This window comes from Sinohyriopsis cumingii, unplaced genomic scaffold (genome assembly GCF_028554795.1).
Source record: "Sinohyriopsis cumingii isolate HCF-2022 unplaced genomic scaffold, ASM2855479v2 utg001621l, whole genome shotgun sequence".
In the NCBI taxonomy this organism is placed as follows: Eukaryota; Metazoa; Mollusca; class Bivalvia; order Unionida; family Unionidae; genus Sinohyriopsis; species Sinohyriopsis cumingii.
Genome location: NW_028316027.1, coordinates 1,164,587 through 1,190,980, shown reverse-complemented (window position 1 = coordinate 1,190,980; position 26,394 = coordinate 1,164,587). Strand labels below are relative to the sequence as shown.

At 32.7% G+C, this 26,394-nt stretch overlaps 2 protein-coding genes across 2 annotated transcripts in view; both read right to left on the bottom strand.

Moving 5' to 3' along the window:
• Window positions 1-409: 409 nt before the first annotated feature.
• LOC149771872 (G protein-coupled receptor GRL101-like) lies at window positions 410-8,033 on the bottom strand. The gene is made up of 5 exons (XM_089948115.1): window positions 6,740-8,033; window positions 5,425-5,552; window positions 5,145-5,190; window positions 4,403-4,626; window positions 410-2,354 (listed from the first exon to the last, which is right to left on the bottom strand). The coding sequence occupies exons 1-5, from the start codon at window positions 8,031-8,033 to the stop codon at window positions 2,205-2,207; spliced, it is 1,842 nt and encodes a 613-aa protein (XP_089804241.1). The 3' UTR covers window positions 410-2,204.
• Window positions 8,034-8,188: 155 nt separating this feature from the next.
• The window catches only part of LOC149771871 (uncharacterized), a 35,259-nt gene continuing 17,053 nt past the window's right edge, over window positions 8,189-26,394 (bottom strand). Inside the window, exons 2-7 of the mRNA XM_089948114.1 lie at window positions 18,010-18,164; window positions 16,225-16,344; window positions 15,549-15,665; window positions 11,776-11,994; window positions 10,961-11,136; window positions 8,189-8,317 (exon numbers count right to left, since the gene is read on the bottom strand). Coding sequence (XP_089804240.1) covers window positions 8,189-8,317; window positions 10,961-11,136; window positions 11,776-11,994; window positions 15,549-15,665; window positions 16,225-16,344; window positions 18,010-18,164 — 916 coding nt within the window. The remainder of the gene's footprint in view (window positions 8,318-10,960; window positions 11,137-11,775; window positions 11,995-15,548; window positions 15,666-16,224; window positions 16,345-18,009; window positions 18,165-26,394) is intronic.

Sequence of the window (26,394 nt, the reverse complement as noted above, 5' to 3'; positions counted from 1 at the left end):
CTTACTCACCCTTGATTTTTTTTCCTAGCATTTAACGAATTATTTGAGATTGTGCATAAGCTCATGGAATCATATTCTCTCCGTCATCTGTATTTGTATAACGTCATTTGTCTCTTAGCTGGTATAGTGAATAAACAACACATGTCCATACAATAACTATATTGGTATCATTAGTATTATGGTAAAACAAAGTATGATTTTGTTTTACACCTTACTATATCAACACAACCAGGTAGAAATGCATTCATACATTTTATAATTCTTGTCTCCTTTAGTCGCATCGATTGATTTTCCTGTACTAATTATTAATTTTAATATGTTCCTCGTTTTGTTTTGTCTCCAATCAACACTAGGTGGAATGATACATTTATTATCAATCAGGGATATTGTTTCAGATAAAATTATTTATATTCTAATAATATGCATTATCATTAATTACAGATACTTTGACGCTGATTTGAATTGTATATTTCAATGTAGAAGTGAAAGTAACATGTTGATTTGACTAACTCTGGTACATTTATATATATTAGATATGAATAAGATATTTGACATCCAAGGAATAATAGTCCACACTGCCCTTTAAATCTGATTCTGCCTAAATCGAATCTATCATTTTGCTCTCTGTCTGCTAACACAACCAAGTTAGTCATATCTGAAAATGTAATTATAAAAGGAAAAGTTCAATCGTTTTTATGTAAAATAATCTTTCTCAATGTAATACATTTTTGTTTCTGATAATATTGGTACAATAGCTATTTTAAGCACAGTGTAAAATTAGCTTTCATGACATGGCTAAGGTGTTGTAATTTGTTACATTGCATAAATATAAGATTCTTTATTTGTAGCAAATGTTTACACTATAATGCATTTAAACTAAACATTTCGAGCGTCTGCGCATTAATTATGTTTAATAAAGACTTATAAATTCATTGATCTAAGTTTGCTTATATTTTGCCTGTGTTTTATATCCGTGTTTTATTGTGGGATTTTATCAGGAGTGATTTTTTCATGTTGGAAATGTTTATTTAGGTGACCTGGATATAATACTAATTTAGTACAAGGATTTCTTTAACGCAACGCTTTAAAATGAGAATTCTATAACCTGGTTATTCATTTTATGCTTTTCTGAACACTGCAAAGCCTCTTTAATTTATAGAGCTGATGCGTTCTTCAGTCTTATTGAAAGCAATGGCTTAGACACTATATTATACTTATGTTTGTTTGTAAAATTGTTAAAGAAGTTATTTTCTTAGTTGATATAACATGTCGAAACTGCTTCGGAAAATGATTTGCAAATATCGTCTGAAGTTTTCATTTAACTTTTTTCTATAATGATCTATGCTTATTTTACTGAAGAGAAACATATACATACACATGCAGTGGAATAAGTGCTGCTCTAAATAATGGGATCACAAATATAATGAATGATTACTTTTATCAAGTTTTAATTTTATATGGGCTTTTATATAGAATTGTTGACTGAAACAATTTCTAATAATGTGTCAATTTAACTTCGGATAACATGTCTGTGTATTTTACATGTTCATTATAATTGATTTACACTCATTGTAATTATTACATTTCTCCTTAACTTCAATAACAACGAAAACGTACAGCAATGCACTAAATGAATTTGAACATATATACCTACCTGCCAATAAAACATATATATCTACCTACCTACCCATATTAAGACTCTTACAAAGTGTGTTAGTACGCATATAAGGGCATACCTTACCTATCTTTATTTACATACTAGTAAAAGTACTCAGGTTTTTCAATTGTGACTGATTGAATTATCTTTTTAACTTCCTTTATGCGAAAAGAATAATATTATGTCTTGTGAACATATTGTTTGGTGTTTATGACCACTGTACATTTACAAAATTGTATCTTAAACGTGTCATTGTTCAACTGATACAAGGTTGTGATATTTGAGTGGGCGGGAATTTTTTTCAGTATGTTGAATATAATTCAACTTTGGATAAGATAGATAAACTGCATAATCAAGTCAGGTGAATATCATCGACACTGATGACGACGATAATAGGATAACATAGACACATACACTTATACTGTACTTAGAAAGCCATATACATTAAATGCAATTCGAAGTATCAAAAGGCTATGGTAATATTCATAGACTTGCCAAAGAGTTGAACAACAGTAAAAAGAAAATATGAAAACATCCCAATTAAATATCATTCTTGCTCTTCGATTTCGTTCGCCATATGTCTGCATGATTGCAGAAGGGCTCCACGGACAGATTCCAGAAACTGAATATCCGCGGACTGCATTTGTTTGTTGACAGCACGTTTTGGCTTGCCTTGAAGCCACACACCCTTTATTTCCTGAAAAAGAACATTTATAGCTTATTTATCGTGTCAATCTGGTATATAATCATATTATTGTTACACTTTGCAAAACAACTTATAAAAACAAAGGAGGGAGCATGTTTTGAAAAAGCACTTTTATGGATAGATTCGAACCTCTTCTGGGGATGTTCAATGTGTCATAACGCTACGTTGACAGGAAAAATAAAACTGAACGGATGATACCATTATTTTTCAGGATTATCTGATATAGATCATGAGGTAGATACAAATTTCAGGTCATATCAGGCAAGTGCCACTCGTCAGGCAAATCCCTAATGGTAATGACACTGAAGAAGTACAATATATTAATAAGATTACAGACGGAAAATATGGTTGTTATAGTTGTTGTTGCCATTTTTCAGCACAAGATAGGCTATACATGGCGGCCAGTATTAATGGTGGAGGAAGAACCCAGGAAAACCCCGGAAAGAACCACCGATCCACGAGAAGCTACCGGCAAGCTTTCTCACATATCCACGTTTGCCAAGCCCGAGACTCGAACCCACGCAGACAGACGTGAGATGGCAGTGATCCATGACGGAGAGCGCTTTAGACCACTCGGCCACTCGGGGCCCCGGAAAATATGGTGGTATTGGTGTTATTTTGTGATCTTTTCAAGGCAGCTAAAACAATTAAAACCTATCTTAAGATCTATTTTATATACCATATTTGATCTCAAACACTGTCCGAAGTTGTGAAGAACAGCTGTTTTATTTATCGCATCCTTTCACAAAAAAGAAATATAAACATGTCTGTAAATTACAAAGTGGTAAGCCTTTAGCAGTCCTCAGCAGAGTATTTACTTCTCTTTGAAATCAACACAACCAGTTTGTCAGGAGGATGTTTACTTCACTAATGTCTTTCTGACTAACAGAAAGGCTGTGAGGGTAGCATATCTTATAGCGTGCTCTGCCAAAACAAACCAGGTATTGGTTGTATATTGAAAAGGACATGTATCAGTAACGTATTTGAAATAAAATAAAAAATAGTTAACTAGGTTCATGAAAGTTATGGTGAAACTTAGAAAAGACTTAAATCATAGCACTTTGAAAAGATGATATCTGAGAGGATACAAAAGTTCATATGTTTATGATAGCCTCACTGGTACTTCATCTCATGATAAATATATCGGTTTTCTAATTTTGCTTCTACATCCTCGTCGTATATGCAGCATAAGCAGAAAAGACACTTTATAGCCTAAAGAACAGATTCGATCGTTTCGGTAGACTGTCTACAAAAAATATATTCAAAGTATTTGAAACAAATATGGCCAACTTTGAATTATGGGTCAGGCGTTTGACGTTGTAAAAAGCAAGCTGTGCTTATGTAACTTTGCAAATATGTTTTTGTCATTACGAAAAACACACCAAAGGTTTTTATCTACACTCATTCAGGTAGAATGCAAATTGCAAGTATTATGATATAGCAGAATTCTTAAGTACTGGTACATGTTAATAAAGGTTACTGTTGAAGATTCCCAATAGAGAAAGTCTATAATATATAGTTGACCGGGCGTTTCCAATACTATATAAATTATTTAGACTCTTTCGTAGTGTTCGCTTACTACGTATTTTCAAAAATAGAAAGTTCCCTTTCGTATATCAGCTATATTGAACAAATGTTTCCCTTTCTGCGCAGATAAAGAAGATGAGTTTTAAGTTTTTGGTACATGTCCCTTTTGAGAAATGATTACTTACTTTCAAACGTTTAATCTAATAAAAATAAATTAAGTTTTATACCCTGACACAGATAATTATTCATATATTAATATCCTACATAATTTTTCTCTCTATCTAGCAAAAATCTTTAAAAGTTACTAAGTCCTTGTATTAGCGCCATAATTATTGTTTCGTGTTTGAATTATAATTTTCATAAATGTATGGAATTTGGGTTGTTGGCCTATAATACAAGAATTCAGATTAATACTACTACTACTATTAATAATAGTAATACTACCACCACTACTACTACTACTACTAATAATAATAATAATAATAAAAATAATAACAATAATATTATCTCACGTCATTATCAAGGAAAATCCATATGTTGTCCGTTGTCAGATTGCCGTAATACATCATTCTTTTGTGCAGGAAATCAACGCGTTCTGCGATTTTCCTTGTAACAAGATCTATCTGGTTGAAGTTCAAGGTACGATTCTCGATGCAAAGTAATGCGCATGTCAGCTTCCTAACATCGTTAGCATGTAGAACATCAAAACTGAACAATTCATCAAGTCTTCTAATATCTGGGTTAAACGAGAAGAGGGCATAACAATAACATTTTTAGTTATAATATATAGAGAGAGACACAGAGAGAGAGAGAGAGAGAGAGAGAGAGAGAGAGAGAGACAGAGAGAGAGAGAGAGAGAGAGAGAGACAGACAGAAACACGCACATGGAGTAAGTTGTCGTAGACAAAATGATTAGAAGTTGATGACAAGTTGTCATATATCTATCTGGGAACGTTCGATATTTATACAGGTAGATCAATTTTAATGCGAAAAAATTAAATATTTACAGTATCTTATCTTCTTTATAGTATGGGATACACACACTTAAAGCAAAGATTTGTGTCAACTGAATATCTTTTGTAAGTTAAAAAATGTATTTTTAAAATTTTATTGAACCTTACACCATCTTTTGTTTCATTATTTATGTTAGAGCGTTTAAAATTGTACCGTTTTGAGAAACAATATTATAATCATAGTGATTTAGAATGTAATATAAAACTCTTAAAATGATCTAATTAAATGGCGAGAGCTTACCTTCTTTTGAAATCATGTCTTGTTCGGATGATGTCGGCACAAATTTCTAGAGAATAAGAACATGCAACATAAGAACGGAATTACGAATGTAAGGAAATGTAAAAAGACGAAAACATACAGTTACATAGTCGCTCCAAGTAGATCACCATACGAACCTAAACAAATGTATATATAATTTGTTGAGCTTGCAAATAACTGAATCATTATTTTGAGATGAAGAAAAAGAGAAATCTTCATGCCAATTTGTTATAGTTATGTCACAAACAATAAGTGATTTTACCTCTCTCTTGATCACAGCAGAAAGCGTGTATAGGATCGGATTCAGCACAGAATTGATAGGTAGAATAACGACGGATGTCCATGCATACACATCCAAGGGAATGGTGTAGTTCATTAAAGCCAGGATGCCTTCCAAATTAACAGATAAAACAAATTAATAAATACATCAACTGTTTAAAATCATTGGAATGTCTCTACGGAAAACTATTAGTCATCTTTTCAGATGGGACTTTTTCAATTGCACGTACTTATTAAACCAGTTCAGAACTAAGACATGACAACAAACAGTGCAAAGAATATGTATTAACTAGTATAAGCGCTTTCGATTCACGATGAATTTTTTTTATTAGAGTCACAATTACGAAACAGAGACAAACTAGACAAAGAACTTGCAAAGAAAACGTTGAATTTATACGATTTTAAGTAATTATGGATCTGATATAAGTATTATTTAATATAAGTATTATTTAAAAATTTGTGGATATAACGCCGTATATTTGTAAACCTTCAAAAGTTTGAGATAATACTTCTGTCAATTCCATAAACGTGTAAAATTTTGTAACGTCAGTGTTCTTTTTGATGTTTAATGTTTATTTTATTTGTTTCTCTGTCGTAATTTTCCCTTTGACAATGACTCGATGAGAGTCAATAGCGCTTAGGGTAATTAAAATTAATTAATTAACAATGTTTGCACTTTATGTTGTCAATTTCTTGCAATTATTTTAGTCAATTTCTGACACATAATGCGTCTTGCTGGATCCAGTACACCTGAATGGATGTTATTCGCCATATGATCGGTGTTCTTTGCACACACACACACACACACACACACACACACACACACAGAGAGTAAGATAATAATACCTTTGACGATTTTCCATGAATATAAATGTAACATAATAAAGTATGTCAATTAATCATTCCCATAATATGGACACTACATACTTTTTAATATTATAATATTTATTAGTTTCCATGATGTGTAAAGAATTAAATGTGTCTTTGTAACACCGTAATTAACTTAATTGTCCGTTCTTACTTTAAAAAATACTATACTTTGAAACACCCAAGGACCGTCTAGTATAAAATATTGAAAAGCCCTTTTCATTGCCAAGTCTCTTCGTAGTGTTTTATTCACTAAATTACTAAATTTGTATTTTACTTTAAAATATAAAAAGTTATTAATATCTCTTTTAATAAATAAGAAAGTGGGCCTAAAAGTTTAATTTGAGGACAATATCTTCCAATTAATAAAATAACTAGAATTTGATAAGTCTATCTGTTTTGTGTTCATTCTAGAATACAGAAACATTTACCTATTACTCCTATCGGAAACCAGCACAGAAAGTTCGCAAACACTACCAGTAAGAGATTTCTGGCCACAGTCAAAGTCTGATCACGTGAATATTTCTGCCTATCTAACATTGGACTCTTTGTTCGCATCGCTTTGAAAATCAGAATCTGTCCAAAGACTAACAGAAACAAAAGGAGGAAGTTTAAAGTGATGACTATTGCAAATAAATATTCCCATCCAGGCGCATCGTCTCTTGTTAGAGGATGAACAAACCAAATGGATGTTCTAGAATAGAATTTCCCTTTAAAGTACACGTTCAGTCCCATTGGTAACACTGATAATGCAATGGCAATCAACCAAGCAAGAAATGACACAACTTTACACATACTGGGCGTCAACTTCACTTGTCCGAAAGGGAACTTAACCACTAAAATCCTGTCTAATGTAATCAACATTACGAAGAAGATGGACGCTTCACTTGATAATGTCGATAAAACTCCTGCTGCACTGCAATATGCCCTGATTTGCGAACAATCATTGCTTGAGACAAATTCGTTTCGAAAATATGTATCAGCAACAGCCAAAATCAACAAATATATTCCCATTAGAACGTCTGCGACTATCAAATTTGCTACAAACATTCCATAGCCCATTCTCAACTGCAGGCCTAATTTCCATTTTCTGTACATGAATGAGGTAAGATTACCTACTAGTGATAAGAGTCCTATTATCCATAACAGTACTCGCAAGCTTACATCCCGCACCAAGTCTTTGCATGAATGAAATTCATATGTTTGTGAAAGAAGACAATTTGCTTCGTTTACACTTCTCGGTTTCAAACAGCATAATTCATATTCGTCCGTTTCTAAATAATGGATAGATGTTAGTCCACTGAATATTTCACTCTCAAAGATCTTTATTTTATTGTAACTTATCAAAAGACTTTCTAACTTCCCAAGTCCATAAAATGCTTGATTTTCTACATGAGATATTTTGTTGAATCTTAAGTCAAGTTTATTCAATTTGTTTAGACCTTCAAATGTGTAGCTTTCTAAGAATGAAATATGCAAATGTGTGATGTTGATTTCCGATATGTTTTCTAAATCTCGACAAGCTCCTCTCTCTATCTTCTTTAGATATATGTTATTGTCCAGTATCAATTCTTGAAGCCTTGCCAATCCCTTGAAAGTATTTTCATGAAGGACTGTAAGTGTGTTGTAAGAAATGTCTAAAGTCCTCAAATTCTTCATGGACTCAAAAATCCCAGGATGTATTTCTTCGATTCCACTGTCCGATAAATTAACTAAAAACGCCATCGGTAGGATGAAAGGTATACTTATGTTTCCGATAGTGGAGTTGCTGAAGACTATTTTTCTTGACTCTACTGATAGTAAAGCAATTTCTGTAGCATTTATTCGACCATCCCTACAATCTACGAAGGTTCCTTGACAAATGCATGCACCAGGGCAGCTTATATTACAAAATATCTCGTCATCTCCCGCAGGACAATGTTTAAACCCATCACAAACTTGAGACGGAGGAAGGCAAATATTAGACTGATTGCATCGAAAATATCCAGGGCAGTCTCTTCCTTGATGTCCTATATGCAAACAGGAAGATTATAGAAATAAGTGTAATTGGTATATATAAATATCATTGACATGTTACGATTAATTTAAAAAAAAATAATTTGCAAAATGCTTTCATCCAAACGTTTTCACAAACTATATAAGTCACAGAAAAACATGTTATACATGAGGAACGAACATAATTGTAGAAAATGTTAGATATATGTTTGTGCCATGAATAAAATTCAACTGAAAATTGTATGCTTTAAAGATAATGTGTTGTGATCAAAGGTGTGAAAATCAATTTTTCAGACGTTTTCATCACTTTAGATGAAAACATTTACCGCCTATTCTCGCTTATAAGTGGTACCCAACTCGAACCGACATAGACTTTGATCTGATGTCACGTAATATGGCGGCATATATAGGTCTGTACAGCTTACAGATTTACTGGACGTTTAAGCGAGCATATAAGGTGCTAACTTATCAATTGGCATGAGCTGAACTGTTTGAAACTACTCCTACTTCTTAAAGCAAGCAGCGCACTTGAAATAATTATGATTATAAAAATCAGACCCATAACATCTTATGTTAATGATAGTGATGATCATTATCATGAATATTTCTATATTTGTATTCTAAGACACAAATAAAGACAATTGATTTACCACATTCAGCTTCGTCTTCACCATTTGGACACTGCTGCAAACCGTCACATATGAATCGTACTGCCAAACAATATGATCCTGGGCATTTCACGAAATTGTGTGGACAAATGAACGTTTCTGAAAGAGATTTCTTTGTATAATTTTGAGTTTCCACGAGAATTCGCTACTTACAATATTCTCATTATCAAAAATTATTTTTTAAAATTGTAGCCACTAAATTGATATTGCGAGGAATTGCAAGAAATATTTATTTTTCGAATTTAGGATGATTATATTTACCATTGGAAATTAAAGATATGTTAGAACATCATGGTGTAACGATATTATTCCACTATAAACGTTATGATAGCACATATGTCATCCAGTTTAATAGTGCGCACCTATAAGGAAATATAGTCATAGCAAAACAATGCAGATGAATAACAAGGAATATCAATAAATAGTGAAATAATAATTTAATAAACAAATATATGTGCATTGACAATTAAATATATGTACTTATGTATGATAATTATATATAAATGTTGATATATCCAACATGTATACTCATTTATAATACTGGTAAGTGTAGAACTAATCACCCACATATGTTATCATTATTACGTGTGGAGCAAAATATAAAACAAATAAATGTGGAAGTAGTTCTTACCACAATGTTTGGTATGAGACATATCAGCGCAACCTACTGGCGAACCAAAACGATCCTCGTCATAAATGCAGCGTGTTTTGTTTAATACAGGGTGCCCCTTGTCACACGGTATTCTTGCGTCGTCTGGATAAAATGCTAAATGGAAATTGGTTGTAAACTATCAAACATTTTAGAGGTTAAACATATTCGCTAGGATCATTGAGCACTGGAAAATCATCAAATTTATATTTTCACATCATTCATAAACTGTATTCTTCATTGAAAGATCCTAATGTATCAACATTTCGAGGTCTATGATGTTTAGTTGGGGCCGTTTAATCACATTTCCATGCGTTATGCAACAATCTATATAAAGCAGACGCTGTAACAAAATTCAAGATAATTTTAAAAAATACCAAGCTATATGTACTGAAGAAAAAAACTTCAAACATATCATCTGTGATACTTTATGGAACCTCGATAAAATAGTATCACGAATCAGCACAAACTGCACTCGATTCTTTAAACAAAGGTCTGTTAATTTGGATACTGGCTGGATGAATGCAAGTATTATCAATTATTGCAATGATTATGCTCACATACATATACCTACATATGAAACATGCCATACTTACTTTCATTACAAACCAAAGGTCCCACTGTTATTCTTTGCTGTCTGTAAGAAGAGTTTATCAGAAAATAAATTATGACCCACGGGTATTTAGTGATGTCCTTAATACCCTGTCGAAGACCTCCATATATGACGCGTTGATATCCTTCACCTGAAGAATCTGAACCAGATTCAGAGCAGGGCCCTTCGATTTGCTTCAAACTGAAAAGACATCGATGATAAACCAATCGTTATATTTAGTTAGAAAACGTTGTAAAACACATCGTATAAATATACGCATACCTTCTATGAAAGAATATGGTTCATATTAATGTGGCTGAATGGCATAACTTGGTTCATTGGTCTTGGGGTGTAATACATAGATACATAGGATATCAAAAATCATTAAGCTGAGAACATTAACTCCCTCACAAACATAAATACAAACATTATTATAATTATGTAGAGGTTCGATAGAAGGGAAACGTCACATAACAATTACAAGTGCGTAGACGTTTCCTGCATCTTACTTGAACAATATCAGAATATATTTAATAGTGAGTAAAGGATGGTAACATTAAAATAATTCAATTTTCGCATTGTATATAGAGCCTTGCCTCATGACGTTGGATACAATACTTGTGTAACCTGTCCATTTCCTGCATATGCATTCAGGATACACGGTATTTCCTATGATATCGGCTATTTTTTGTTTTGTCACAGTACAGTCGAGCCGGATCGACTGTGTGCAATTTCTCCCCATATTCACACTGTATCGGAAAACCTCCGGTTCGTCCGTTGGGTATATAAGTTTGTAGCTGTACGTACGATCTCCAAGTTTGTTGTAGTATTCACGTGCCTGAACAGATGTTGTCCTCACATAGTCTACATTATACACTGTACTTAGGAGAACATTTTCATTTATATGGTTGAAGTTGCACTCCACTATAAATAAAACAAAAAAAAAATCTAGTTATGCCTCAATTATTAATTAATACATTCTTCTAGGTATGAATAATTTTCTGTTGGTACATAATATTAAGTGCAAACCGTCAATAAAATCGCAAATGGGGAAATTTAATGTGAATGAAAAGAGGAAAATACTTGTGTGCATATCAAACGGATTGAATAAGTTCAAGAAATACATTAGATAATCGGACTAAACTTTTCGAAGCGACAATCGATATCCTTGATCAAGACTTGGCTGAATTGTCGATATCTTCATTGCATATGTTACGGAAATAATTAGTTCGTACCGCTTGGTTGACTTGATACAATATTCTAGTTACTTGGTCTGTTTAATATAAAAATAGATCCTTGACAATTATGTAAGCGGAAGTATTGTGTTCATTATTAACCTTTTTCCGATCTTTCAGAGTTCATAAAAACTTTAAATGAAATAATCTTATGTTTCGTATGTCAAATGGAAGAGTTCATATTTATGTCATGTGAAAAGTACAATGTTTAGCAATCATAAAATTAAAACATTAGGTAAAGCATTCAATATTTATTTTAACCGACACATTCTAGTGTTTGTAATTTCTTTCTCTTATGAATTTGTTAGATTGCATCTAAATAATTTACCATTCATTGGTGATGATGAATTTTTAAACTTCACTGCATAAACTCCCATGACGCGCTTGCCATTTTCCCACCAGTCCTGGCAGCCTATTGCTTCAGTTGTACAATTGTTCTCATCGTCCATGTCAGCGCAGTCATAAAATCCATCGCAGGCCCTCTCCAAGCGTATGCATGTCAAATCAGCACATCTAAACGTTGTTTTGCCTTCCTCGGCACAGTTGCCTGCAACATTAAACATTATGCTTTAAAATCAATGCAAACATGAATCAAACACAAAACACGAAACACTGTTATCAATAAGCAAATATCCATGCTGAATGTTCAATTTATAGATTTTATCAACATTATTATTTTCAATGATAAAACTTTTTTGCACCCTGACAAACTAATTTTAATAAACGGAATAAGAGCCATTACATTTGTTGTTTATCAGAATATAACTTAATAAGGATTAATATATTACTTAAACGAGATTAGAACAAGTAAAGCAATGTATAGTAAGCACGCAAGGTGGTAGAATTCCTAAATAAAAAAGATTGCATGAAAATTCTGGGATCGTGTTGTACATTCTGTAACTATTCAAAGATAGTTACGGTAGAACATGTGTTTTTGCATACTCGAGTAGAGATCACATTTATGGGCTGAAAAAATCCATTGTATTCATAAAAATTCTCAAAAATGACGCAATGGTTCTGAAACGTTTTTTTTTATTAGGCAGCCATTTCCGGGATATGGGACAAAGGAAAAAGTAATGTAACAATGATCATTAGTTTGACAATAACAATCTGAAAACGTACTGTTAGAAGCGTTCACAGGTTTCACATTATAGGCCTTTATGGCGACAAATGAAAAAGTGATATGAACGGGACTCTTAGGGAACAAGATGAGATCCCAACACATAGTTTGAATTGATCAACACTCATTCAACGTCTGACCACAGCTTTAGAAGAAGTAGTATAAGCAAGAATTTAAGTATTTTTTAAACATAACTTACTTTCCTATCTCCATTTAACGCTCCTTTGATCCCATTATCAACAAAACAAATCCCTATTAACTGTTAACTTCTCTATCATCCGTCATTGAAAATACTAACACTCCATACCACCCTTATTAGTTCTATAACAATACCTATATTGCACAAAAGAAATATGAAATGTTAGAAATATACATACACAAAAATATATCTACATCCTGTGTCACCGAATTTCTAGATATCATTCAAAAGTTAGCCTCTATATTTTTATCATGGATAGTTTAAGTGATATTCCTTTTCGATTAGTTTAGAGCGTTAGGAAGACACCTCCAACAATGCAGCAACGATTTGGAAAGGAAACACTGCACTCCTTTCCCAATTCGCCATAGAGAACGTACACTTTTCTGTTCTAATTTGGAAACTGCTGAACCAATATACACCGTACATGGAGATTTTGTTCTTGTCAAGAATATAATTTATTCTACCTTTATATTCAACTTTGGGCAGAATTTGTTGTTGTTGTTGTGCCAAAGCAATAGATCAAGATAGATATACGGAGAGAAAGAGAGATGAAAATTGAATGTTTCTGTTTGAGTTTGAAAAGGTATAGCTGAAGTATATCGTACATGGAATATTTAGACCTTCTTAAGAAAACACTTTTTTCTGTTTCTATAAACGGGGTTGTAATTCCATGAAAAGGAACGAGAACTAATATTTTGTAACGTATCGCCGTCCCAGCTAGGGTACACTGATTACCCATTTGCTCAATTGGTGCCAGTTTCTTTCGTTACACAATAATCTTTGGATTTAATATTTTGTCGTAAACCATATTTTGGAAGAGGGAGAACGTGTAATTTTATATTCGAGTTTGAAAAATGCAGAACTTAAGCACATCATACATGGATTGTTTGTACTTGTTGAGAAAGAATTTGTTCTGCCTTTACATTTAACTTTTGATAAGTTTTCATGTGCCAAGCAAAAGCTTGAGAAAGAGAGCGATATATTCAGCAAGTAAGTGAAATTAATGCTGTTATACAAAATACCAAAACAAACTTTACTTCTAAATCAACAATTTTTAATCAGCAGTGCCTACTCTAGCATAAAAAAACAAATGTAAATGGAGGACCAGAGCTAGTCTGTTCCTCCTGCTGTACGACTGATAAACAAAATGAATCTAAAACAATGACTAATTTACAAGGCTTACATCGTTGTCGAGTAAGAAATGATTTCAAATGATCTAGTACAGTGTCATCCATACACATTATATCTCTGTGCTAAAAGTAATAGATAGTCATACTGTTCACATGCAGCAAGCTACAGAGGAATGATGATAAAACTGAAGCCATTCTGATCACCACACAACTACATTTTCATTTATATCCTTTACCTCAAACATTACGTATGAGCAACACCAACATCAAGTTCGCACAATTAGTACGAAATCTCTGTTACCCTCAAATAGCTATTATTTCGCTCCAGAATCAAACACAAAATATGTTCTCTGTACAAAATTTCGTGGACTGCTTCCAGTGCAAAATAGTTATCTGACCTTACCCACGAATATACCTATTCTAGATAATTTTGCTCCGCTTCTGACATTATTATTATCATTATTGTTGTTATTATTATTATTATTATTATTATTATTATTATTATTATTATTAATACATTGACTAATAATACGACCAACTACAGAGTTATATTTTAGTATCCTTTATGTTTGTGTTTTCCGAATCTCAACAATATTGTCCACTTTTGACAGATTGAAGAGTTTTGATTTATGCCCGATATGAGAGTGCGCTGGTGCTGCAATTTATATAATCTATTACGGGTTACCGTTAGACACTATGTAATCCCGCCATTTTAGCCTTATCATCATGTTCGCTTAGATGTTGAAGTCCTACAGGTGTTTTCCCTTTAATGTATTCTACCTTGTCAGACACAATATCTTGCAATCAGGTGTGCACTGACTTAAATGTCTGAAGAAATATCCCGGTATATTGACGAGATTCGTTTCTCTTGTCAATTTCGGTATTCAATCTTTGCATGATTGTTGCATATACTGAGGTAATCTGTTATTACTGAAACCCCTCTTTCTAAATACACATGAAAACTTTAACTTTGATAGCCTTATATAAATATATTAATTGAAAGAGAATCTATTTTATAAAAGGAATGTATCTTGTTACATAAATCAGTCAATTATTTATATCATATATTGTAATAGTTTTCTAAACAAATGATATTTGACAAATGTTATTACTAATGTGAGTAAACACTTCAATTGAGGAGTTTTGGGAATACGTGTCCTGGCTCTTCCGCCACAGACATATGCGCAATAGTCTGTGTAATAAACGTCTTATCCAGTTTGAAATTTATTTACTAGTAGTTGACAACTAATTTTTTGATTGGTCAGATCAGTTTTGTAAGACATTGTATACATACTTTCATCTCGTTTCCTGGTCTTCGGCTCCCATCAAAAGGTATTATATCTCATTGTCATCACTTTAACCACTTTTGCCTGCCACTGTGTATCACCGGTGGTTGCTCGCATCTATGTTTTACGAAATTCAAATTGCATGCATCATGTTGTCAAATTGATGCTCCCCACCTTTTCTTCAGCTTCAAAAGTATTTCCTATTTTTTTCTGGCTCCTTTAAAATGCCATCATATTTAATATAACTAGGAATTGATTTTGATACTTTTTATGACGTTCTTTCATTATCACTAGTAGCAGTAGTAGTAGTAGTAGTAGTATTAGTACTAGTAGTAATAGTAGTAATACTAAAAGGAATATACTCACGGCAAAACTTTTCGTCTGAGCCATCGAGACAATTAAGTTCAGCATTGCACAGTTGTTCTTTTGATATGCATTGTCCGTTCTTGCAGCGAAACTCATTAGTCCCACATATTCTGTAATCTAAATGAAAACAATATTGCATCATGAAAGCTAGTAGATAGACATGTCATATCTTCAATGACTTTTGAGTTATATGAACTGAAGCTGATTATGTCGTAAATTGGTCAATAGCTGTTCAAGAAATGGCATAGTGATAAAGTCGCAATATTCTTGTATGCTTGGCAAGTGTTTTGACATTGTCGATATATACATATCATATTACAACAAATTATGCTTAGCGTCTTACGAGTCTTCTTTTGATACGCATAATATATATGTAATAAAATAATTAAAATTATAACAAATTAATCAAATGCACGATGCACATGTGAAGTTGCTGTATAGCGGAATTTTTTCATCACCTTCCATTATAATGCGGTGTGACATTTACCCATGTATTACAGATAACAATTATTATATTTGAATTTACAAAATATCCTTGAATGTTTGAATGATTTACTTCTCGTATACAGCATATACTCTACAATAGTTGATTCGTTCAATCATTTTCATGTGACATTGCCACTTGAAAGAGAGACATTTTAAATTGTATCCATGATTTTCTTTATAATGGTATTACCACAAGATTCATCTGAGGAATCTTCGCAATCTGTAATATGGTCACAAAATTGGCTGGCACTGATACATTTTCCATTTGAACACTGGAAAGCATCGTCAGGACATCGGTGGTCAGCGTCTGCTAAAAAATAGTTTAAAAGGGAAACCGAATTTATACAATTATTACTTTGTGCCGAAAATCATAAAATACACTTCTGAAAAAGATTTTATGTCATTATGTTCTTTTCTTGAACGCCATGACATTTTCTTATTGCATTAATTACATCTGTTTGAATCCGAAAACATTGAGTGCCTTATTTTATTATATTGGTGCAATGTTTAGAAATAAAAATGGATACAATACTTATATGTTGCTTAACATTACTAATAGGTTATTTTATATACTCAAAAATTCATTATTATCTTACAAGTTCTAATTTCACAACTCACAGAATCTTCACGAAATAAAATTGTGAAGCTATGTCTACAATGTTTATGTCTGAATTGAATTAGAAGAATACATACGAATGAAAATAAACTGTACTTCTTACAGCATTTCTAGCTTATAAAGAGCAATGGAACAATGTTCCTTTCCGATAAAAAACAAAAAAAAAACAGTTCCAGTTGTCTTCAATGGTAGCCTTACATTTCCAGATCATCAAGATTTTAACTGTTCGCTCAGGTTCAACATTCTATTTTAATGGTTATCTCGTTGTTAAATTCTCATTTAGTCAGCAAGGTTTATATACATATATTTGGGGATTCAAATATGTTTTACAGATATCCCATTATTTTGATCAACAGCGAAAACCTTCCATCTTTCAGACTTAAAATATGGATATAATTACATCACATATCACATATCTAAGAAAGATAATTGCCACATAAAGGATAATACAAAGGAAAGATATTACTGTATAAGATTTTATGGAACAACCTGGCCTTGTCTAGTATTCGTTAGCAAGAAATATCTTATGCACATGTTTGTATATTATACCTGTGTTAATACAATCCTGCTCATCACTTGAATCAATGCAATTAGAAATTTCATTACAATGGTAAATCAGAACAATAAATTCTTCGGATTTACATTTCCATACATGTGGTAAATTCATGTCTCTATCGTTGCCGGGACGAACGTGCTGATTCAATGGTTCTGGCCGCCCTTAGTTTCAAAGAGAAATGATTTTTTAGAAATATTGTATGGTTATTTAAGGTGGTTGATTATTATTACATACTTCTTTCAGTTATTTTAGTATAACAGTTTCTAATACTCCCGGATATAATTATATAAAATATGATCATCTGTTTCTAGCAAAGATTGTCATTTAATAGTTTTTACGGAACTATTAGGGTGAAAACCGTTTCGAAACAGAAAATAGTCAGTTTCAGGTGATATTTAACTTTCATGCAAATGCCTACTTAATAAACGTAATACCTTTCACAATAGAATAATAGTGGGTGTTATGAAAATCTTACACTTTAAAGAATACCGTGTATGGCTGCACTTATATATGCTGTGAAGATCATGCATTTAATGCACGCAAAGGACAATTGTCACCTGTTACTGGATGATTTCATGTATGTTGAGATAACTGTTTTTGTTTCAAAATAACCATTGTTAGTCAACAGATACATGTAATTTATTCTAAATGAAAAATATAAAGCAGAAAATAAAATATAATGCAAATTGCCACATTTGTATTGAAAACATTAAACTTCAGTGTAAACTATGTTGTTGAATATTTGTGCATGAAGATAAACAGAACTATTTTGAAGATTTAAATACATTAGTCTGTGTACTTACCTGCACTGGCATTTGATGAATTGAATTCACAAATAAATATTTCTGTCACACGTTTAGTGCATAATGTGTTCTCTATATGAGTATTCCCATCAAAGTTTTCTCCATTTAATATTGCACAGTCCCACCTTGGTAACTTGTTTGGGAATCCGTCACCCCTGTATGAAATTCATACGATCAGATATCTATAAATCAAATTTTCATAGGATCCATAATATCATCTGTCTCTACCACCACTTTGTCTAAATGCATATATGTTACTTCCTCCTTGGTTGAATGTTTTCTCATATATTTATTGAACTTTGTTGCTTTACTGTAGCATATAGAAAAATAAGTGACAACATAAAAATTGATAATTCGTGTATAGCCACGAGTGAAATCATAAACGAAGAGTAAAAATACTGGGTCAGGTGCACATTTGCACATTTGTTCGTGATTAGATTACGCTCGTGAATTGTATGCCAGCCGTAATATGTATTATGTTCATATATTGTGACACGCTCAAACGTTCCAAAAGATGGCATTCTCCAACATTCATTGTTCATTCTGCTTGCAATTACACATTTATTGTTTGTACAAGTCAAAAGTAAATCAGCTATATACCAAAGTGAAGACATACCCGTATCTATCTATCTATCTATCTATCTATCTATCTATCTATATATATATATATATATATATATATATATATATATATATATATATATATATATATATATATATATATAAGGCAACGATTCAAGCATATTGTGGTTGCTTTTAAAGCCTTATGAAAAGTTTTCTATTTCATATTAACAAATAATAAAAGTATTTTAAAGATAAAGCCTTTAATGAGCAATGTAATTTTATTTGGGAAATTATCTTACCATGCAGAATATGCTAAAGGTTTTCCATCTAGCCAGGTAAAATCGCGTGAATCGCCTTTACTTTTCCCGTCTGTGTTTCTGTGAAAACCTTCAAAAAATATAAAAGTAAATATGACAACATGAAATTATGATTTGTGATTTGATGAGAAAATCTGATCATTGTTTATATATTTCCTACCCTTGGAATTAAAAACACCTAAACTGTTTTTCCATAACAGTACCAATTCTTTCTGAAATGGTTTATTTAATAATACTGTTTTTAGCACAAATACTACTAATAGTTTAAATATTATTATAAAAATTATAAAATGTGATTAAATCAAGTAAGTCCCATTATTTAGTAAATATGTTGTCATTGATACAAAATAATAAAATACAAAAGAAAGTAGGGCTCTTTCAGATTGGATGTTTGTTACATTTTGCACCAATAAAGTTTTTAAAAAACTGTTTGTAACTTTCAATGACACTATGACGTCGTGATCCTTTCTCCTATATTGTGCGAAAGACAATTATATAGTATGCTTTTGTTTGAAAAATGTTTCCAAAGTATGTTATAATGGGAATCACCAGGGTTTTTTACTCTGAGTATTTGAAAATGGTAATGTCGTAAATGTATATATTTCATGGGACATTTTGCCTGTACAGCAAATTCACGACAGGGAAACGATCATTAACTCCCTCAAATCTATAAACAGATGAACGTTCATACGTATTAGTTATTTTTAAATTTGTCTTTTCCAGTCTGACCCTATTATGAATACCTGTATATTACAATAATACATCATTCCATTTTTATGCATTATTTCAAATATGAATCGTTTTCTAAGAATACTTACCAGAAAGAATGGAAAGAACTAAAATGCCATCTGATATCTGCATTTATTGAGTAAAGAATGGTAATCAGTTTCCGGAAAACAACTAATCTGATGCAATGGTATATATATATATATATATATATATATATATATATATATATATATATATATATATATAAAGAATACAAATCATATAACGACTAAAATTCATTTCAAGTGTGCTGGATCCAGCAAAGGATCACGTGTGGCAGGGATTGATTAAAATAAATGCAATAAAATGACAACGAACAGTGCGCAAATATTATTTGGCTATCCAGAGCGCTTTCGACTCTAATGAGTATTTTACTGTTCGTTGTCATTTCCACGAAACAAACACAGCCACTAAAAGTCTTCAGATTCCTATAAAGCCGCAAATTATTGGCAAGAGATCAAACAGATTCAACAAGAAATGGAATGAAATAACCAACGATGCGTCAACGACACTCACAGCCCTACTTGGGGAAAACATAAATCATCAACATCTAGTCAAATCAGCAGCCATCGAATCATTAAAACAGCAGCTGAATTCAGTTTCCACAGAGGAACAATTGCAAACGTTTTAGTCTAAAGTAAATAAGGATCAAAAAGGATTCTCTGCAAAACTATACAAAGTCAGAGACAGAAAACTTAGAAGTCATGATCTACAACCAAATCACTTTTGCGAAGAAACTTCAATTGACGACCTTTCTTCTAAAAACTGATGTAATTAGAAGAATAGTAAGCACTCTATATCACAAACTAATTCGACTTTTACTAACTCAGTGGTCAAAATCTCTAAGTGAGAACTTACGGAGGCAGAAATAAATCTTGTATCGATTGGTTTGAGTTTCTGTCCGCATTCAAGGACATATGACAGAGGGAAGCTGAAAAAGGAATACGAAAAGTTTAGCCGCTGAGTAAGATCCAAGGCCCATTTCGCCAACCAGAAGAAATTATAAGCTGCGACCAACCCATATTCAGAACGAAAAGTAATTGGACACCACGTAAAGTTTAATTGCAGATCTAGACGCCTTTATCAACTCAGCTGTAAACGATACTTCCAGACACATCAGCCATACTAGAAGATACCCTGATTTGACAAAGGAAGAAACATATGCCCTACACTCACTGAACAGCAGACCTGACATCATAATTAAGCCTGCATACAAGGGTTCCGTTGTGGTCGTTATGAGTAGGGAAAACTACATCAGTGAAGCAAGTAGACAACTAAGTGACGGTAGGTTCTACCAAAAGCTAGACCACGATCCAACCAAAAGCCATCACTAATATTATTAACGAGGCGCACCAAATCGGGCACATAGACCAGCAAAGGAAAAACTACTTAAGCCCAGAAAACCAATCAGGATATCAGAATATTTGGATCATTGTATGGTACCACATGTTCACAAAGTACCATCATATCTTCAGGACACGACATATTACCTCATAGAAAGCAAAACAAGCGAACTATTACTGCCAGATACATTGCTTGTTTCCTTAGACGTCACATCTTTATATACTAACATACCGTACAACGAAGGGATGCAGTCGTGTAGAGTAGCATGGGAAACTAGAACTTTAGACAATCCACCTACACACTTCCTAGTCCAACTCCTGGAACATGTCCTGAAGCTTAATAACTTGGAATTCATGGCAGAAATCTTCAACTCAAACCACGTCTTCCTGGACACAACAACCAGATTAGTAGAAAACAAACTCCATACAGACATCTACTCCAAGCCAACCAACAAACACCAGTATCTCCTCCCAAGTAGCTGTCATCCAAAACACTGCATAAGGAACATCCCATTTAGCCAGGCACTGAGGATACGCATAATTTGTTCTGACGATCATAAAAGGTCTGAAGAGCTATGTACATATTTAATTTAACGAGGCTACGACACAGACCTGAATATGGAAGCAACCCAAAGGGCTACACAAACAAGCCGCGATGACCTACTAAAATATGGAAAGAAGGAAAAGGTTGATAGGATACCATTTATCATGATCTACCATCCAGACAACCCCAACATAATACAATCATCGGGAAACACTGGCCCATGATGAGATTGTCGGAAGCAATAAAGCTAATCCAACCTAACATACATGTAGGCGCCTACCGGAGACCAAAAAATCTCAAGGACATCCTTGGCAGGGGGAAACGCTAACGTCAGTCACTAATCAAGACCACCCTAGTCAAGCTGGCCCCTGTGGCAATAAAAGATGCAAAACTTGTCAACATATGATAGAGACGATGACATTTTCTAGCACAGTTAGTAGAGAAAGATTAAACATACCTGGTCCAAACAAAACGTTAAAAACAGAGAATGTTATTTATCTTATCACATTTAAGATCTGTAGCCTTCAGTATGTCGGAAAAAACTGAAAAGCTTCACAAAAGGATCAGCCTCCACAGATATGATTAGATAACAAAGAAGCTGTACAGAAACCTGGTCGCAGAACACTTCTCCTCCCCTGGACACACTTTCAGTGATATAACTTATTGCTATTGCTCACAACCCCAAATGGAGTCCCAAACCAGGAAAGTAACAGGAATCTTACTGGATACGCCGACTTAAAACATTGAAACCAAGCGGTTTAAACCAAGAAGACTAGAAAAAGACAATCATACACAAATAAAATTATCTTTTGCAGCCGACACATTTTATTTTAAATGATTCTCTATGTTTGCTTAATAGCCTATGACTGCAATAGCAATGAAATATCCGGGATATAATCCGTGCTTACATTAATTTACATAAACTAATAGATGTCGCTATGGCTCATTAATGTTTAGGTCAATACAAATATTTTCCAGTATCAGCAGCAAGCTGAAATAAACTAGTTGAAACATAATGTAGTTAAAAGGTTGACTTCCTGTAAAAACAGCCATGTAAAGTTTCGCAAACATAACCGTTTACTGTTTTATTTGTTTGTCTTGTCCATTTTTTGTATCTGACTTTGAAAAAGACTCATTAGAGTCGAAACCGCTAAGGATAGCTAGATACCAGTTTCGCACTGTTCGTTGTCAGTTTATATGCTCTTTAAAAAAGTAACAAAAAAAGAGTGAAAGATGACAAGCTGTGTAAAATTTAACACATAATTTATTTCCATACAGTATACAACTGAAAATGATAACAAATAACTTACGGTATTGCGAATTAAATCCAACAAAACTCAAAATATTACATACACAAGGCCAATTAATTTAAAGGCCTGAATAAAATTCAGTAAAAAACCTGAAGAAATCTTAAAACTGAAGTTGATGACATGTCTGTGGTAGCTATCAAAGTGTTGATGCGTAAACAGTCCTTCGTTGTATCACAGTAATATAATTCAGGTTTGAGTTCAGTATAAATTCCAATGAATGTCTCTAAGAATTAAACCAGTAAACGTTTTATTTCCAGAGAAAATAAACGTTTGAATTCAATAATTTGAACAAAAAAGATTGCAGCTTAAACCTACTGGTCACAACATATAATATAAAATTTGGTATTGCTAGATGTTAAAGCACAAATGACAAAGTCCTCATATTTGCAAGATTATATAGTGTTCTATTTGAACACAGGTCATAATTAGCATTTTCATTAAACAAATTATTATCTAATGGAACATAACCTTTTAGAATGATCCATGTTTACGAAATCAGAACCATAACCTGTAAAATTCACTTAGGAAGGTCGAAAACCCGAACTCAGATAAACATATTTACTTCTTCTATTAACAAAATTCCAGTTAGTAAGCCCATACTCATAGAGAATAATTCAGCTCTATTAGTTATTTACATCAAATGAAAAAAAGTTAATCAGGTCAAGCAGAAATAAATTAATTTAAGGACGAGGTTAAATTCAGCATGCAATGTTACAATATAGTACCGTGTAATGAAATAATCTTTTTTTTTGTGAAAAAAAAACCCCAGCATACAAACAATTAATTTATATATCGTTATGGTCTAGTGTTGGCTTCTTCAGCAGAGGCTTTACAATATCAGTTTTGAAAAATGATGGGAATTCCCCGGATTAGAGAGAGGTATCAATAACATCAGTCAGTGAAGGCAATAATGGATCTAAGCACTCAATCGGCAGTGATGCTGGATATATATATATATATATATATATATATATACCAATTGTTTTCTCTCCCATCCTCTCACCCTGTTTTGCTCTGTCTCTCTCTCTCTCTCTATATATATATAATAATAATAATAATAATAATAATGAGGACTTTGTATAGCGCCTAATGTTTAGAAGCTCTAAGCGCATGACAACATTAGGCAACACCTTTAAGATAAAACACGCACACACACACACACATATATATATATATATATATATATATATATATATATATATATAGATATAGATATATATATATAGATATAGATATATATATATAGATATAGATATATAGATATAGATATATATATATGGATCTGAGCACTCAAGCAGCAGTGATGTGTGTATATATATATATATATATATATATATATATATATATATATATATATACACGATGAAGATATGTCTACATACCTATGTAAGCAACGCTAGAAAAACTAGTATGCATATGGAAATATGCCCTTGAGTGGTGAACAAGTTCTTGTGCCATTTGGAATTCTCCCTCGGTATGCAGGGTAGCGAGTCTTCCATCATGTTTACTGCGGCAAATTTCATTCGCCTGAGACCACGTGGGTTTTTGTTTATTAAACTCCATAGATAGACAAAACTTCTTGGTCATGTTATGGTCTAAAAATAAGGATAAACGTAAAGACCTGGAGTCTATCAAACTAATGGGACACTATTTAAATAGGTGACACTTAGCGACCTGACTGACCTGACACAAAGGAATATCAAATATATGCGTATTATTCATATCAATTTGTCTGGCGAGTTTCCTTTCTATTCACTAGCGACTCTTAGGTGTGTGCTTCCATACTTTTTCTCTTTTATATAGCAGAATATGGTCATTCATTCGTTCTGTACGAAAAGACCAGTGATCTTCATTGAAAATATATGGTAGGTCTTGTAAATTATGAACAAGAGGTCAAGGGTCAATCATGACATATTAATGAAGAATGCAGGATAAAATACAAGAATTAGTTTTGTATGTTAGTTTGTTGCAAATATTATTCAAGAATCAATTTTCCGTTTTATTTTTATCTTTTATTTTCCTAGCATTTCTTATTTTTTTGTACATACCACTATTCAGCATCATGCACTGAGGAGTACTGTGATCTGGAAATTAAAATAATTAAGAACAAAATAAAGGTCTGTGCTTCAATTTATTCTAACTTACAGGAATTAAATCAAAAATTTCTTTAGAGCGATCTAAATTCTTACCCTGACGTAAATGACTTTATTCGCGTCTTAATTCTAGCTTATGGGCGATGCAGATCTTAATAACAATACCCTAATCCTCTACAAGCATGTTATTATTATTCCTACAGCTAGATGTGTCCATTTTTGGTGTTCATTAGATCAAAGATAAATTAATCAGTTAAATACGGTATACTTTTCAACCATTTTTCAACATGCAGCACTTTTGTAATTCGCTTACGCGTCATCTACGTCGCTGGAATAAAAGTGGAAGATTCCCCTATTAAGCAGTTTTTGCTCTACCCTTTATTTAGACTTCGATTTCCAAAATTTGCAGAATTAAAAACAAAGTTATGATCATTATACTAGTACCCACTATATACATATTTCAATTCAATTCCCTCCTGGCGATCACTGAATGGGTTTGGGCGAAATGTGATTTTCAGGTTTCCTCTTGGCATGATCCGTTTGGACTCAGTTATGAGTGGTCTGTTCAAGTTACACCAAGACTCTGTGGATTTCCAGATGTAATTGCTCCTTTCGAATAGTAATGTTGATGAACTGCATACTACGTCCAGGTAGACTGGGTATAAATCTAAGATACAGCCACAAGGAGCAGCATTGTCAAATGTTATAACCTCTTCCATCCGATGATTGAAAAGACCTGGCTCATATAGTAGAGATTCACTTATGATTAATCCAGGCAAATCATTGAAGTAATTGATCGCATCGACATATCGTCTGTATCCTGCAAAATATTGTTGAACCGACTGCTTTAATACAAATCTTACAATCACATAACATTAACCAGTGTGTGTCATACTGCTATGAACGTCTTATATGCAATGATCTTCTGCTACGTCCTTTTGTCACGTGTCAACAATACATCACTTGATCTCAATACTATTATTCTACTACTACCTATTGTTCAGACAAATAGCCAGTATAATACCAACCCTACCTTGTTTTGATCACATCTAGTACATGTTAATCTCAAGACGTTTTTTGATATCTAATCTGAGTAGTTGTGACTCAGTATATTGGCATTTTCAAATCTAGTCCTTTTTTAATAGAGGTTACTTGTATTGGGTTAATAATGTTATAAGTTATTAACGTATTAAATTACTGAAGCTTAACACGCAAGGCTAGGTACAATCCATTAGTGTATATGTTATAGTTTGATTTTGTTATATTGTGAACTTTTGCTCTTCAATATGTTTGTGATATTAAAGTATGAAGTAAAATCTTTGAATATAAAGTACATGTCCCAATTAAAAGGGAAAAATAAATTTGTATTTAATTATATGCTCTTGACATTTGTTATTGAATACTTACGTACATCTCCTAATTAAAGGGAAACAATACATTTGTATT